The sequence below is a fragment of the Colossoma macropomum genome, unplaced genomic scaffold (assembly GCF_904425465.1).
Source record: "Colossoma macropomum unplaced genomic scaffold, Colossoma_macropomum, whole genome shotgun sequence".
NCBI lineage: Eukaryota > Metazoa > Chordata > Actinopteri > Characiformes > Serrasalmidae > Colossoma > Colossoma macropomum.
Window position 1 is genome coordinate 39,862,702 of NW_023494795.1, and position 13,589 is coordinate 39,876,290.

Genomic DNA, 13,589 nt, shown 5'->3' on the forward strand with positions numbered 1-13,589 from the left:
TTCTATATAGAACATTTTTTAAACCCTTAAAGAACTCTTGAAGAACCATGTTTTTTGAGTGTGTAGAGAAGTTGATTTTGGAATGCAACATCAGAAGGTGGTTTAGGTGGGTAATTCAGTAGTTGAGATTCAAGACTGGTTTGAAGTAAAATGGTTCATTTGCAGAGAACCATACAGACTCAGATGTTTTTACAGTGGTGGTGATAGAAACCGAGGGTCGCCATGACTACAACAAATATACACAGTTTATTTTCTACCCAAAACCACCAGTGAACCTACACGTGTCTTCTGAGGTTTATATGGAATGTTGATGACGGAAAATAGTGATAAATCTGAAATAATACGTTTTCTTTGGGGACTATCACCACCACTGTGAACAATTCTTACTCAGTAAGTTTCTCTAGAACAGAACGTTTCACACCAAACCACTCTGAACGACGATGTAGATCATTTAGAAAAATCAGTGGAGTTCGCCTTTAAGGAGTTCTGCTAATCCCTGGACGTGGGCAGCAGTGACTGCCGTTTGACCTCTGCTCCTTTTCACAGGCTGAACACTGTTTACTCAAATGATAAAGAGTTTAAAAGCCTTTTGCTTCAACATCCTGACCTGCTCTGCTCTGATCAGGCTGTTCTCTATTGAAGTTCTTGTTTAAAGCGCAGTGGTGTCCTGTGGGGCCTGCAGGGGGCGCCCCTTCCCTTCCCCCCCACTCAATACATTCTCTCAGGGTTGAAAAGGTCGTGGGCCCTGGGTGTCCCCTGCTGTTGTTTTAGAAAAGCGTGGTGGGGGGAAGTGTTCACACCGGTGTCTACTGAAGCTCCGTGGGTGCTGCGGTCATGCCTGGTGTTACAGTGGCGTTTAATGACGAAATGCGTGGAATGTCTAAAGTAAGCTGAAGCATTTCTGCCATTGTGTTTGCTGTATTGTCAGCAGGAGATAAAGAAAGGACAGTGCGGTTGGGCTTTCTTTCTCTCATTCTCTCTCTTTCTCTTGTCTTGCAAAGCATCCTCCCATTCTTCTCCACAGCGGCCGGTCCATTGATGCCTGATGGGCTTCAGGGCCAAAGAGGCCTTTAGGGCTATTTTTACTGAGACCATTTGCTACACTGCAACAAAAACAAGCCCTAAACATGCTTCCTCCAGTGAGCCTCGGCACAGACAAGTGACACATATGAGCTAATGATGGTTTTTCAGACTGCTAACCCACCCCCAAACCAAAGTCTGGCCTTTTTAGTGAATGTGTGCAAGTGAGAAAGTTACAGAAATTTTAATTAAAATGTGACATAACAGCAAAAAACTTCATGGAATAGAAATGCTAATATTTTCAATGGACTCAATGGAATATTTTGATTGAAAAAGTTCTCTCTGGCCTTTAAAGTTAGCTAGAAAAGATTTTTTTTCAAGGGTTCTTTAGTAAAGACAATGGTTCTGTATAGACCTATGAACACTCAATTAACCATTTGCGTGCTTAAATGGTTCTTTGCATGGTGAAATAGTTCTTCAAATTGATGGACACAATCTTACAAGCTTGACATATTAACACTAGAAGAACCGCTTTTTGGGTGCTATATAGAACCATGTTCAAAATGATTCTGTACAAAACCATATACAACACATTCTCCATCTGAAGAACCATTTCACCATGCAAATAACCATTTATGCATGCAAATGTTTCTTTGAGTGTTCATGGTTACATATAGAGAACCAGTCTTTACTAAAGCACCCCTGGAGAACCATCTTTTTTGAAAGTGTAGAACAGAGGTCTTTGACTGGTAGTGAATCCATTTCTTTTTTGAAACAGGTTCTATACAGCACCAGAAAGAGTTATGTTATTGTTATGATATCAAGCTAATGCTCCACAGAATGTTGCTAAGAAAACACCTCACGGACGAGAACAAACTGGATCTACATGCATCCAGTTTTACAGCATAGACCAAGTTGAACTATGCTGGTGTTTTCACAAGATTGGGCTAATAATTAGCTGATTATTAGCTCATGCTAATTAGCCAGCTCTACTTTTCAATGTACCAACCAAACATTGTGCAATAACCAATGGACAAACAGCAGGTACCAATGGACAAAACAAAAGCCAGTGGTTCAGAAGGCAAAGAAGGCAAAGAAACAGCACCCTAATGATGACAGAAGCTGGAAAAAGCATGGCTTCAGCAAGAAGAAGGTTTAGAAGCAGGTTTTACTCACCGAGTTCACTGCTATTGTCTCCACTTTGTGAAGCGTGGCCCCCGCTGGATGGTCCTGGGGTCCCAACTGAAGGAGTGGAGTGGGCATCATCCAAATCCCTCCAAGATGCTGGATTCTGGAAGGAAAACCAGCAAAACTGTCATAAAATCATGAAATAATACCAGCCTATTTGAGAAATGGTCATGGAACATGTTTCCTTCTCCTAGAAAGTTACTACAAAGACAATGGTTCTACATAGAACCATGAACACTCAAACAACCATTTGCATGCTAAATGGTTCTTTGCATGGTGAAATGGTTCTTCAGATTGATGGAGGAATATGAACCTCTTAAACTCTGTTTGCTGGCTTCCCAGACCTGGATTAAGCCTAGTCTTGGACTAAAAAACATTTCCAGTGGTATTCCATTACTGACATTTAGCTCAAGATCTTCCACTCATACCTACAGAACATAACTGAATAAGAAGTCTTAAGATTACTGAGTGAATAAGAGGCCTAGATTTCAAAGAGTTACCATTCTGTCTGTCCTTTGCCAGAAGAACTACACAACCACAAGCTGGACTCTAGCCTACAGTGGAGAAGAGTAGTGTAGAAACGCAGGAGCCTGAGCAGGGCTGAAGAAAGGTCCAGAAGAAGCTCTCTCTCTGCCGTCCGAATGAACACTAGCGAGCGGCAGAGCTGCTTTATATCCACACACACACACTCTCTCTCTCAGGTACTCAGACGGCTCAGGCTGAAGATAAACAGCAGGCCGGACCCTCCAGACCCTCAGCGTCAGCTGTTTGCCTGATGGCCAGAAGAATAAGCTCCAACAAACAATGCACACAATAAGCAAAAGAAGGCTCTTCACTGTTTACTCATTAGGACACAGCAGTTACTGTGTGTGCGCAGACGTTCGGACAACCTCTGTCCCTTTATCACCTAATTTGCGTCAATGTTTAGGGAAAGTTTACAGTTTTTATACAGCTCCTTTCATACACTGCGGTCATTCAAAGTGTTTTAAAAATGAGAAAATATTAAGATAATTCGAGAGTATAAAAAAAATGTAGAAGCATGATTAAAACACGATTACAACAATAGATTTTAAAGAGAAGAAATTACAAATCAATTTAAAAATTAAATCAGGATGGAGAGGTCCTAGGGGGTCCGAGACTCCTTAATTAGCCTCTTGGACCCCTAAATGTAAATTTAAATTCTGGGGGGTCCCTGAAAACAAGCTTATTATGACGTTGTGCTGTCCTTTAGAGAAAAATAGACACTCAAATCCAGATTCAGTGAAGCTCATTGTTTATCAGCTTCTGTCTTTGGTGATCTTAACTAACTAGAGCTGCAGCACTGCTCTGCCTCAGGGTGGCGCTGTAGCAGACTGGTTCACCCAGTTGGTGCTTTATAGTCTAGAAACTGTAACTCTGCCCAGATTCCTTTAAAGACTTTACAATGTGCTGCAGATCTGTAAATCTGAAAACTTGCCCAGTTTCCCAGGAGTTTGGTGTGAAGAGTGACTGTTCCTCATTTCTCACACTGAAGACAGAAGAGGAGATGAGTAAGATCTCAGTTAATGTGAGGAAGAGCGCAAAACCAAACTAGAACAGCATTTACAGAAGAGGAACTGATACACCAAACATGTCACTGCCATTGAAGCATCAGTGCTGCTATGGTGAGTCAATGCTGGCTAACACTGCTCCTGCACCATTAAGCCATTTATTCATTTATTGACCAGGGATGGCACCTTAAAGGGGAATTCCACTAATTTTTCAAAACGTCTGTATAATTTAGTCATAGAGATGTAAACAGAGTGATTCAGAGTGGTTTTGGTGTGAAACTATTTAGAATTCTTTACAGTGGTGGTGATAGGAACCAGGGGTCGCCATGACTACAACACAAAAATAGACATATTTACTATCCAAAACCACCAGTAGACCTACTGACCTCTGTGTCTTCTAAGATGTATATAGAATGTTGATGATGGGAAAACAGTGGAAAATCTGAAATAATAAGATCTGTCTATCTATCTATCTATCTATCTATCTATCTATCTATCTATCTATCTATCTATCTATCTATCTATCTTCGCTGCTGTATTCTTTTAACATCATGTTGACATAAAAATCTCTCATTCTCAACTGTGTGTAAAGCGAATACACTGTGGCTTTATGATGCGAGGTGTATGTCTGTGTGTGTGCGTGTGTGTATGTGTGTGTGTGTGTGTGTGTGTGTGTATGTAGTCTGAAGCCCCGCTGTGAGTGTGTGAGGGTCACTAAAGCCCACCCCCCCCAACAGCACTAATCCCATCAGCTCTGAGACAATTCACATGCAAATCTAACAGACATCATTAGGGCGAATGGAAGGGGGCACCTGCACTGCTTTATCATCAGCTTCATCATCTTCATCTTCATTATCAATACTATCATTACTATCATCTCCATAATCATAATCTTCATCACATCTATCACCATCATATCACCATCATTTTCATGATCACTATGACCATCATTACTTAGTCAACAGCATCACCATCTTCATTATCATCATCATCACCACGTTTCTCAACACCATCATCCTCATCATCACCATCATCACCATTCCTGTCATCACCATATTCATCACTATCACTACCATCATAATCACATCAATATTGTCATCATTACCATCAACATCATCTTCATCATTATCATTTTGATCATGTCCATCACCATCATTTTCATCACTATGATTATCACCGTCATCATCATCACCATCATCATTAGCGTTCTCAACATCTTCATTATCATCATCATCACTATCACCTTCAATATCATCATCGTCACCATCATCACCTTCATCACTACTATCATCAGTATTATGACCACGATCCTTGTCATCATCCAACTCAAATAAACTCAATTAAACTCTGTAGTCATGAACTCAACTAGTAATAAAATGACTAGTAATAAACTTAAAATATATTTAACAGTAATTAAAAATAAACACAAAACTTACTAAAAACATTTGTACATTATTTTGTAGACAACATGAACAAAACAAAACAATAACAATAGTAATAATAACAATAATAATAATCACCATCATCATCATTATTATTATTACTACTATTATATAATAATAATAATAATAATAATAATAATAATAATAATAATAATAATAACAATAATAATAATAATAATTTAAATAAATAAATAGATTTAGAACGAGGTTTCGAATGTGATGTTTTAAGATATTATAGGCTGAATTGTGTTATGAGCAGAGACCTGAGCTAACACTGTAAAAAGGTCATTTCATTTTGACGTTATGAAGTTATGAAAGTTATGAAAACTCACCTCTGTCAGGTTTGTTGACCCTGACAGCTCCTCGAAGTCTGACTTACAGCCGTCTCTGTCATCGATGACCAGATCTATGGGCATCTTGCCCTTCAGACAGCTGATGTAGCGGTGGCAGAAATTATCACACAGCTCGTGCACCTGAACACACGCGCACCAATTAACATCAGTTAATCACCGCAGAGCAGTTTGATCATAACTCATACTATCGCCACATGATCTAGAGCCCACCTTCTCCAGCTCCAGCAGGTGGAACCGCAGCACCTGGATGGCCTGGATCATCTGGAGGAGGTAGAAATACACACGGGAGATGAATGAGCTCACGCGCGATTTGAAAAACGATAAATAAAGGCGCTAAATTGTTCGCGCGAGAGATTAAACTCTCACCAGGTTGTCCAGCTCTGGGTTGGAGGTGAATAAAGGCTTCTCTGCCCGGATCTACACAGAGATAAACACACAGAAGCTGACTGACTGCATTTCAGAGCGTTTCAAACAAGCAATAAGCAGAATAAAAACATATTATCATTTACATCAGTTCTGTCAGCAAAAATAATCCAGAGTTTGACTCATAATGTTCATCTATTATTAGCTGGGTTTCGGTTTTAGTTAACACCCAAAACACATCGCAGACTTTCATGTAATAATTAATAATAAGGTTGTAATTATGATGTTATTATGAGCCAAAGAAAGACATATTTATATTATTGTTATATTATGTTATATTATATTAACTTATAGCAATTACATATGTTTGCAGTCAATGTTTTAGGTAACATAAAAGCAGTATAGCGGCAGATAAATATAGAAAATCATTACAATATACTGGTCCTGAATTTAACAAGTTCTTGCTTTTGAAACAGTTGATAAAACATTTAAAAAGTATCTTTACTTGTCTAAGTATTTCAGTCTACATGGTTGTTGGTTATGACATAAAAAGTATTGATGTAAAAAGTGATTATAAAATTTAAATATATGTAAAGATATATATTGTTGTAGTTACCTGTTTGGCGAAGACAGCGATGTCCTCATTGAAGGAGTTTGAGGAACACACATCTCCTCCAGCTCCTGCTCCAGGATCTCTGGGTGTGCAGGTGGCCAACTCACACTTCTCAAACACCAGCGCCAGCAGAGGGAACAGAGGGTGACTGTCCAGAGAAAAACATCACAATATGGTTTTTACTGCTCATGTTTGACACATAATGACATTTAGCATCATATAACAACATATGTATAACATCATATAACATCAAACAACATATGATAACATCTGACATCATCTAATAACATCAAACATCATATTACATTTATCATCGTATGACAATGTCAAAGATCATAACATCTAGCAGCATATAACATCTGTCATATAATTTCTAAAATCATATAACAACATCTAAAATCATGTAATAACATCTAACACCACATAACATTTAATGCCATATACAAACATCTAACATATAATAACATCGGACATCATACAACAACATCTAAAATCATGTAATAGCATCTAACACCATATCGAAACATCTAACATTGTATAATAACATCTAATATCACATAACAACATCAAACATGATTGATAACATCCAATACCATATAACAACATATATCATCATATAACACCTAACATCATACAACATCTAACATCATGTAATAACATCAAACACCATATCCAAACATCTAACATTGTATAATAACATCTAACATCATATAATGACATCTAACACCACATAACATCTAGCATCATATAACAACATCCAAGATCAAATAATAACATCATATAACAGCATCTTACATAACATAACAGTGTCTAAAATCATATAACAACATCTAACATCTACTGCAGCAGGCGGATTTAACGATGACTACAGACAGAGCAGTATCTTAATACTGTTTCCATTTAATATACAAAGGTTGGTTGACTTTCTAAGTGAAAACAGTTTGACAAAGCTTTTGCATACGACTAAATACCAACATCTCTAACAGAAGTAAAGGGGAATAAAAGTGGACTAGAGAGAGAAATATATCATAATGCTGTTATTAATGCTCATATTTAACTTATAACAACATCTCAAACAGGAAAACCTAATGCACTGTTACTGTTCATATTTACAACAATAAAGTAGATCATCACCTCAGTAATAAACCTCACAGCATCTCCTCACTGTTACATTCTTTCACTACAGCTTAAAATATAATTTAATATAACAGCTTTACTGCTGCATTCACAGTGGAGACCAGAAGTCTGAAACTACACTGAAAATCTAGGTTTTTTTCATCTAAACCTGAAAATAAAAAGCAGAAATGTTTGTAATTTTTAAAAACTTTATAACAAAACAAAAAAGTGAGCAAGGATTGGACCTAACTGTTGGATTAAAACTTTAAAATCCCAGACTTTACATTCTAAGACTTATTATTCAGTAACTACAGTGACTTTAATGCAAACTGGCTGAACTGTTCTTAGGTTATAGAAGTGTGTAATAAAACCTTGGGCCTGGATATTTAAGGGGTTAAAACCTGAAATGGGCTTCTAGCCACTGCATTTTGCTTATCTGTTACATGTGAAATGTCTTAAATAATAAAAACACACAAACAATCCTAAATAAAAACATCATTTTAAAGGCAAAACTAAACGGTAACTTCAGCGTTCTCTCAAGTGGCTGCATAAGTGACACCTCGCTTGCTACCAGCTATATCCATTCCATTATGTTGCTTCCCGGTAAATTAGTGTGGGCTCTAAAAATCTAAGCCCTCACTAAACATCTGAGATTTTATCATTCATGTATGGACATAAACAATAGAACATTTCTGAATTTTGAACATTTTTGAAACAAAGAAGAAGAAACATTGAATTGAGCAGTGTTTGAGGGCCACTGTTTAGAGCAAAAGGGGGACATACAGTAACAAACACTAAAAATTCTAAAATTCATTTAGACAATTCTACGTTTGTTGGATATTTTGTCAAAGAAACTTAATTTATATAACCTTCTGTCATAATCATTATGGAGTACAACTTACTGATTTTTCAAGGGATATTTCTGAGAAGATTAAACATCAGACAATACAGAAGGAGAAAGTTGAAAGAAAAAGGAGTTTCCGAACCTGGAGTTTAAAAACTGATCAAAAACTACAGAGAAATTGGGACTCCTAACAGCCACCTGGAAAACCTGGTAGACACCAAAACTGCCCCCTTCAGATAAACAGCACATAAAGCTTTCATCTCTGAGAAAGAGGAGTAAATCAAGCTGCTTCAGATCTGAAAACATCCACAGGTGTTTCTGTCCATCCTTCTACTGTGAGAAGACGACTCAGCGCTGTGGGTCTGAAAGGATGTGTAGCTGTCAAGAAGAACCTCACTGAGAAAAGGAGACGGACACATCAAACAAAGAAGCTGAACAATGGACTGACCACCCCAGAGTCCATGTTTGATTACTTCAGAAAAGGATCAACCAACTTCTAAGACTGAACTTTGGAGGTGTGTCTGCAGATTCTTTGAGAAACTAAAAGTGAGTCTCCTGAAAAGAATGGAAGCTGTAATAAAGGTAAAGAGTGACTCACTGAACACTCAAGCTGATATTAGATTTAGCTGTTGAGTAATTTTCTGTTAAATATGCTTTCTACTTTTTTTCCTGATGCTAAACAATGAATGACTTACTTAATTGCTGTTTTTCTTTAAATTTAATAAATGCAGGTTGGTCTACACTTGTGTATGTATTTGTGTATTAGTGCGTATGTGCGTGAACAGTGATTGATTATTGATTGATTCTTTTCCACACTGACCCATAGATGTGGTCTTTGTCCCTCTTCAGTGTGTCGTTGATGCCCGTGCCCATTCCTGTACCCATAATGCCGTGTGGAGTGTGTGTGCCGTAATGCCCCTGCGGGGGCGCGTGGTGCAGGTGACCCAGAGTTCGGGGGGCATGGGGGTCCGCATACAATCCCACTCCATCCACCCCACCGTACTGCCCCAAATCCTCATACTGTAATAAACAACAACATCAATAACAATCAATAACGATTACACCATTCACATGGTGTGTGTGTGTGTGTGGGGGGGTATACTGCATTATACACCATTATAAGCTTGAACATGATATAAAATTTGGCACAGTACAAAGTATAGTACAGTATAAGTACATTACAGCGTAATTATATTAATCACTACAACACATTGCAGTACAAAAATGTTCAAATAATAATAATAATAATATGACAAAATAAATATCATAATAACAAAAATATAGTCTAATAATAATAAAAGCATATAATGACACAATATGCAGTGTAATATAATTTAATATAAGATAATATAATATAATATAATATAATTTAATATAAGATAATATAATATACAGTGCAATATGATCAAATAGAAGTAAATGTGATCATATGGTATAAAATAACATTTTGTAATCTGATATAATACAGTTTAATAAGGTCTATAATTCACATACATTTATAATACATATTACAGTGAAGTTATACAGTATATTGTTAAAAAACATAGTAATTAATAATATAGTTTCATCTAATAGCATAAAGCCATGCAGCATTGATAAATGGTGTAATTACATTATTACAGTTATAACACTATATATAGTACAAAACATTACACCATTTACATATAATATAATATAATATAATATAATATAATATAATGCCTTTTCATGCTGGTTGCAGCTCAAAGTGCTTTACAGACCAGAGATAATATTTAACAGCAATAGAACAAACTATGAGTATTCATTTAAAATCAGGACAAAAACACAGATCAGATCAAAAAGATAAACACCAAAGAGAATTTTAATTAATAAGAGCTGTGCTTTCAGATGTTTATTAAAAGTGAGCTCTGAGCTTAACTGTCTGATAAAAGCTAAGCTGAGCTGAGCGCCACCTTTACGTATAGTATACACAATCATACAGTGGCCATACAGTAATATAATACAAATATAATTTATAGTAAAGTATATATTACACATATTTAATATTACACATATACAATCATGCAATATTAGTCAAATGAAGTGTAATCTTATAGTATATAATGCTGTTTTATTATGCACATGTTGTATAATGTAATATAGCATGGCTGTGTAGGATAAAGCCATGTAGTATTGATACAGTGTAATAATATAATATAATATAATATAATATCCTGGTTACTGCATAGACTGTATGTATAATATGCGTTACTATACTAGTCATACAGCAGCCTATAATATGGTATGGTATAAATACACATATAAAATACATGTTATAGTGCAGATTTATAGCCTACTATACAGCAATGCAGCACTAGTATAATGTATATGAAGTATAATATTACAGTTTGTAATAGTTATGCATATAATATAATGTAATATAATATAACATCCTGGTCACTGTATACACTGTACGTATAATACAGCAGTGTGTATATATATATGTACATATACATATGGTGTAGTATGGTTTTATTGGTTAGTATTAGTACAATGTATGTACAATATATATTACAGTATATAATAGTATACTGTATATTATTATACTGAAAGAGTATAATCATATGATATAGCATAATGTTTTAGGGTTTAAATACATAGAGCCCACATTATAGCTTAATATAATACACATAAAAGGATGGTATATATTTTGTTATGTTATAATATGATATAATTATAATTTGATAGTATAAAACCATACAGTATTGGTGCAATATAGTGCAGTCATATAACATAATTATATAGTATAATGTATATGACACTGTATAGTGTAGTGATGGTATAATCAATGTCACAATGTACTGTAATATAATGACACTGTATGTAAAGGTATAACAGTATATTATAGTCAGAATGCAGAATCAGTGTAATATAGTTCTATGTGATAGAGGTGTTACAGAGATGTAGTAGAGATGTTATAGAGGTTCTTACTCTTTGCGCCATCAGCATGTGCAGCTCCTGATGATGAAGATACTGTAGATTAAGATTAAGTTCAGTTCAGTTTGAGTAGCTCCAGCAGCTCGTGCGCGATTCGTGTGCGTGCTGTGTGTCCGCGTGTGTCAGAGCTCATGCTGCAGAGGCTCAGCGCGCGCGGTCCTAACCCCTCACACCCTCACACTCTCTCACACACACACTCAGACTCTCTCTCTCTCTTTTTGATCGGAGTCTCTCTCCGCGCGCGCTCAGTACGCGCTTCAATTGGACCCTGAGCGCGCGCTAGGAGGGGGGAGCGCAGCCAATCGGCGCTCAGCAGCAGCAAAAAAAAAAAAAAAGATGAACAAATAAATGATAACATAAACAAATAACATGTAAAATAGTCTCGTTCACAGTTCTGGAGGATGTTGGTGAGGTATTAATCAGAGAGGCCGGATGTACAGGATTTACTGATATTAATAAACCGCTATCAGAGATCGATATGTGCTTATATCGCTCATATTTTCACTTCGCAGCTTTAAAATAATAAAACAATAAAAATGAAACTTAGCAAATTTGCAAAGAGGGAATAAAGCAGGTAAATCTGCTGCTGCTCTGATGAGTTTATTTCACATCCTGATTCCATATTTTGCTGATTTAAAAAAAAACAATTCCACAAATTTAGTTTCTGTAATTTGATCAAATTTCGAAAATATATAATCTAACGAAATAATTCACAATTTTAACTGAATGGAAATAATTACATTTATTTAAATTTAGACACTTCATATCTCAAAAAGACACGAAATATTGTTCTATATTATTATATTATTATTATTATTATTATTATTATTATTATTATTATTTGAATAGGCAGACTGATGGAATGTGATCTATTTTATTTATCTATAGTTTCATTTTAATTAGCTTTTCTTCAGGAAATCAGGAAAAGTTTTAAATATCTGCAAAAAATATGGGAGCAGAAATTAGATGAATTATCATAATAATTAAATCAACTATAAGGTTAATCATTTATTTCAGTTTAATAATAAACGCTCAGCTTTTTTCATTCTCTCAGTTTTTTTATTTTCTCTGCACTACACGCTCTCTCTCTGTCTCACTCTCTCACTCTGTTTCTTTCTCTATCCATCTAGCCCTCCATCTCTCTTTCTCTCTCTCTCTCTCTCTCTCTCTCTCTCTTTATCTGTCTGTCTATATATCTATCTCTTTCTTTTTGCTGTATCTCCTCCGTTTTTTTCTCTTCTTCTCTCTCTCTGTCTCTCTCGCTCTCTCTCTTTCTTCTCTCTCCCTTTTATGTCGTTCTGTCTTATCTCACTTTATTTCTCTTTTTCTTTTTGTCGTTACTCGTTCCCTCACTTGATTTTTCTCTTACTCACTTTTTCCTTTTTCCTCTTCTCTCTCTCTCTCTTTCGTTCCCTCTTTTTCTCTCTTACCCTCTCTCTTTATCGTTTCTCTTTGTCTCTATCTTTTTCAATCTATTTTCTCTCCCCCCGCTCTCTCTCTCTCAGTAAGTACGTTATGTAACATTTCTGCAAATCTTAGTATCATTTTGATTCTGATCTGCTGACTTTCAGTGACCTTTACCCTTATTCTGTCTTTCTTTCTTCTGATTTATTCTGTCTTTCTTTCTTCTGATTTATTTTATTGTGTCTCTAACAGAAAGTCTGAGATCAATCTATAATCTGCTTTTCCCAGTGACACCACCTGGTGGCTAATGAGAGGTATCGCGGGAATATTATTGAGTATCAATATGGAATGTTGATGATGGAAAATCTGAATTAATAAGTTTTCTTCTGGGACTATTTTGCCTCACAGCACCCTGCATGTTTAGAGTTTAACTTCTCAAAACTATCATAAAACAGTGACTCAGACATCAGGCAGACATCATCACATTTATTTTAACAGAAATTCTGAAAAAAATCACTGGAGTGCCCCTTTAAAGCTTGCAAATACACATTAGAATGACTATAAGTGATTAATCAGTACAGATAAAAATCATTAATAAGCTGTTAATAAGTCCTGACTCAGGGTGTTATGCTATGCAGGCTGAGAGTTTCTGTGGCCCTGACAGTGAACACCACTAATAATGCATTATAATAAATCATAATGCATATTAAACATGGATTGACATGATACATTGATGTAAATATTTATAATGTTTTATGAATG

The 13,589-nt window shown here is 35.9% G+C and overlaps 1 protein-coding gene across 3 annotated transcripts in view; it reads right to left on the reverse strand.

Moving 5' to 3' along the window:
- Positions 1-11,435, reverse strand: part of meis2b (Meis homeobox 2b) — a 29,098-nt gene extending 17,663 nt beyond the window's left edge. The window contains exons 1-7 of one of the 3 annotated variants that reach the window (XM_036582736.1): positions 11,418-11,435; positions 9,289-9,488; positions 6,512-6,656; positions 5,899-5,949; positions 5,743-5,793; positions 5,512-5,652; positions 2,197-2,311 (exon numbers count right to left, since the gene is read on the reverse strand). In XM_036582736.1, the coding sequence (XP_036438629.1) occupies positions 2,197-2,311; positions 5,512-5,652; positions 5,743-5,793; positions 5,899-5,949; positions 6,512-6,656; positions 9,289-9,488; positions 11,418-11,435 (721 nt within the window). Of the gene's footprint in view, positions 1-2,196; positions 2,312-5,507; positions 5,653-5,742; positions 5,794-5,898; positions 5,950-6,511; positions 6,657-9,288; positions 9,489-11,417 lie in introns of all 3 variants that reach the window. The other 2 variants (XM_036582735.1, XM_036582737.1) reach the window with 2 other exon arrangements.
- Between the last annotated feature and the right edge of the window lie 2,154 nt (positions 11,436-13,589).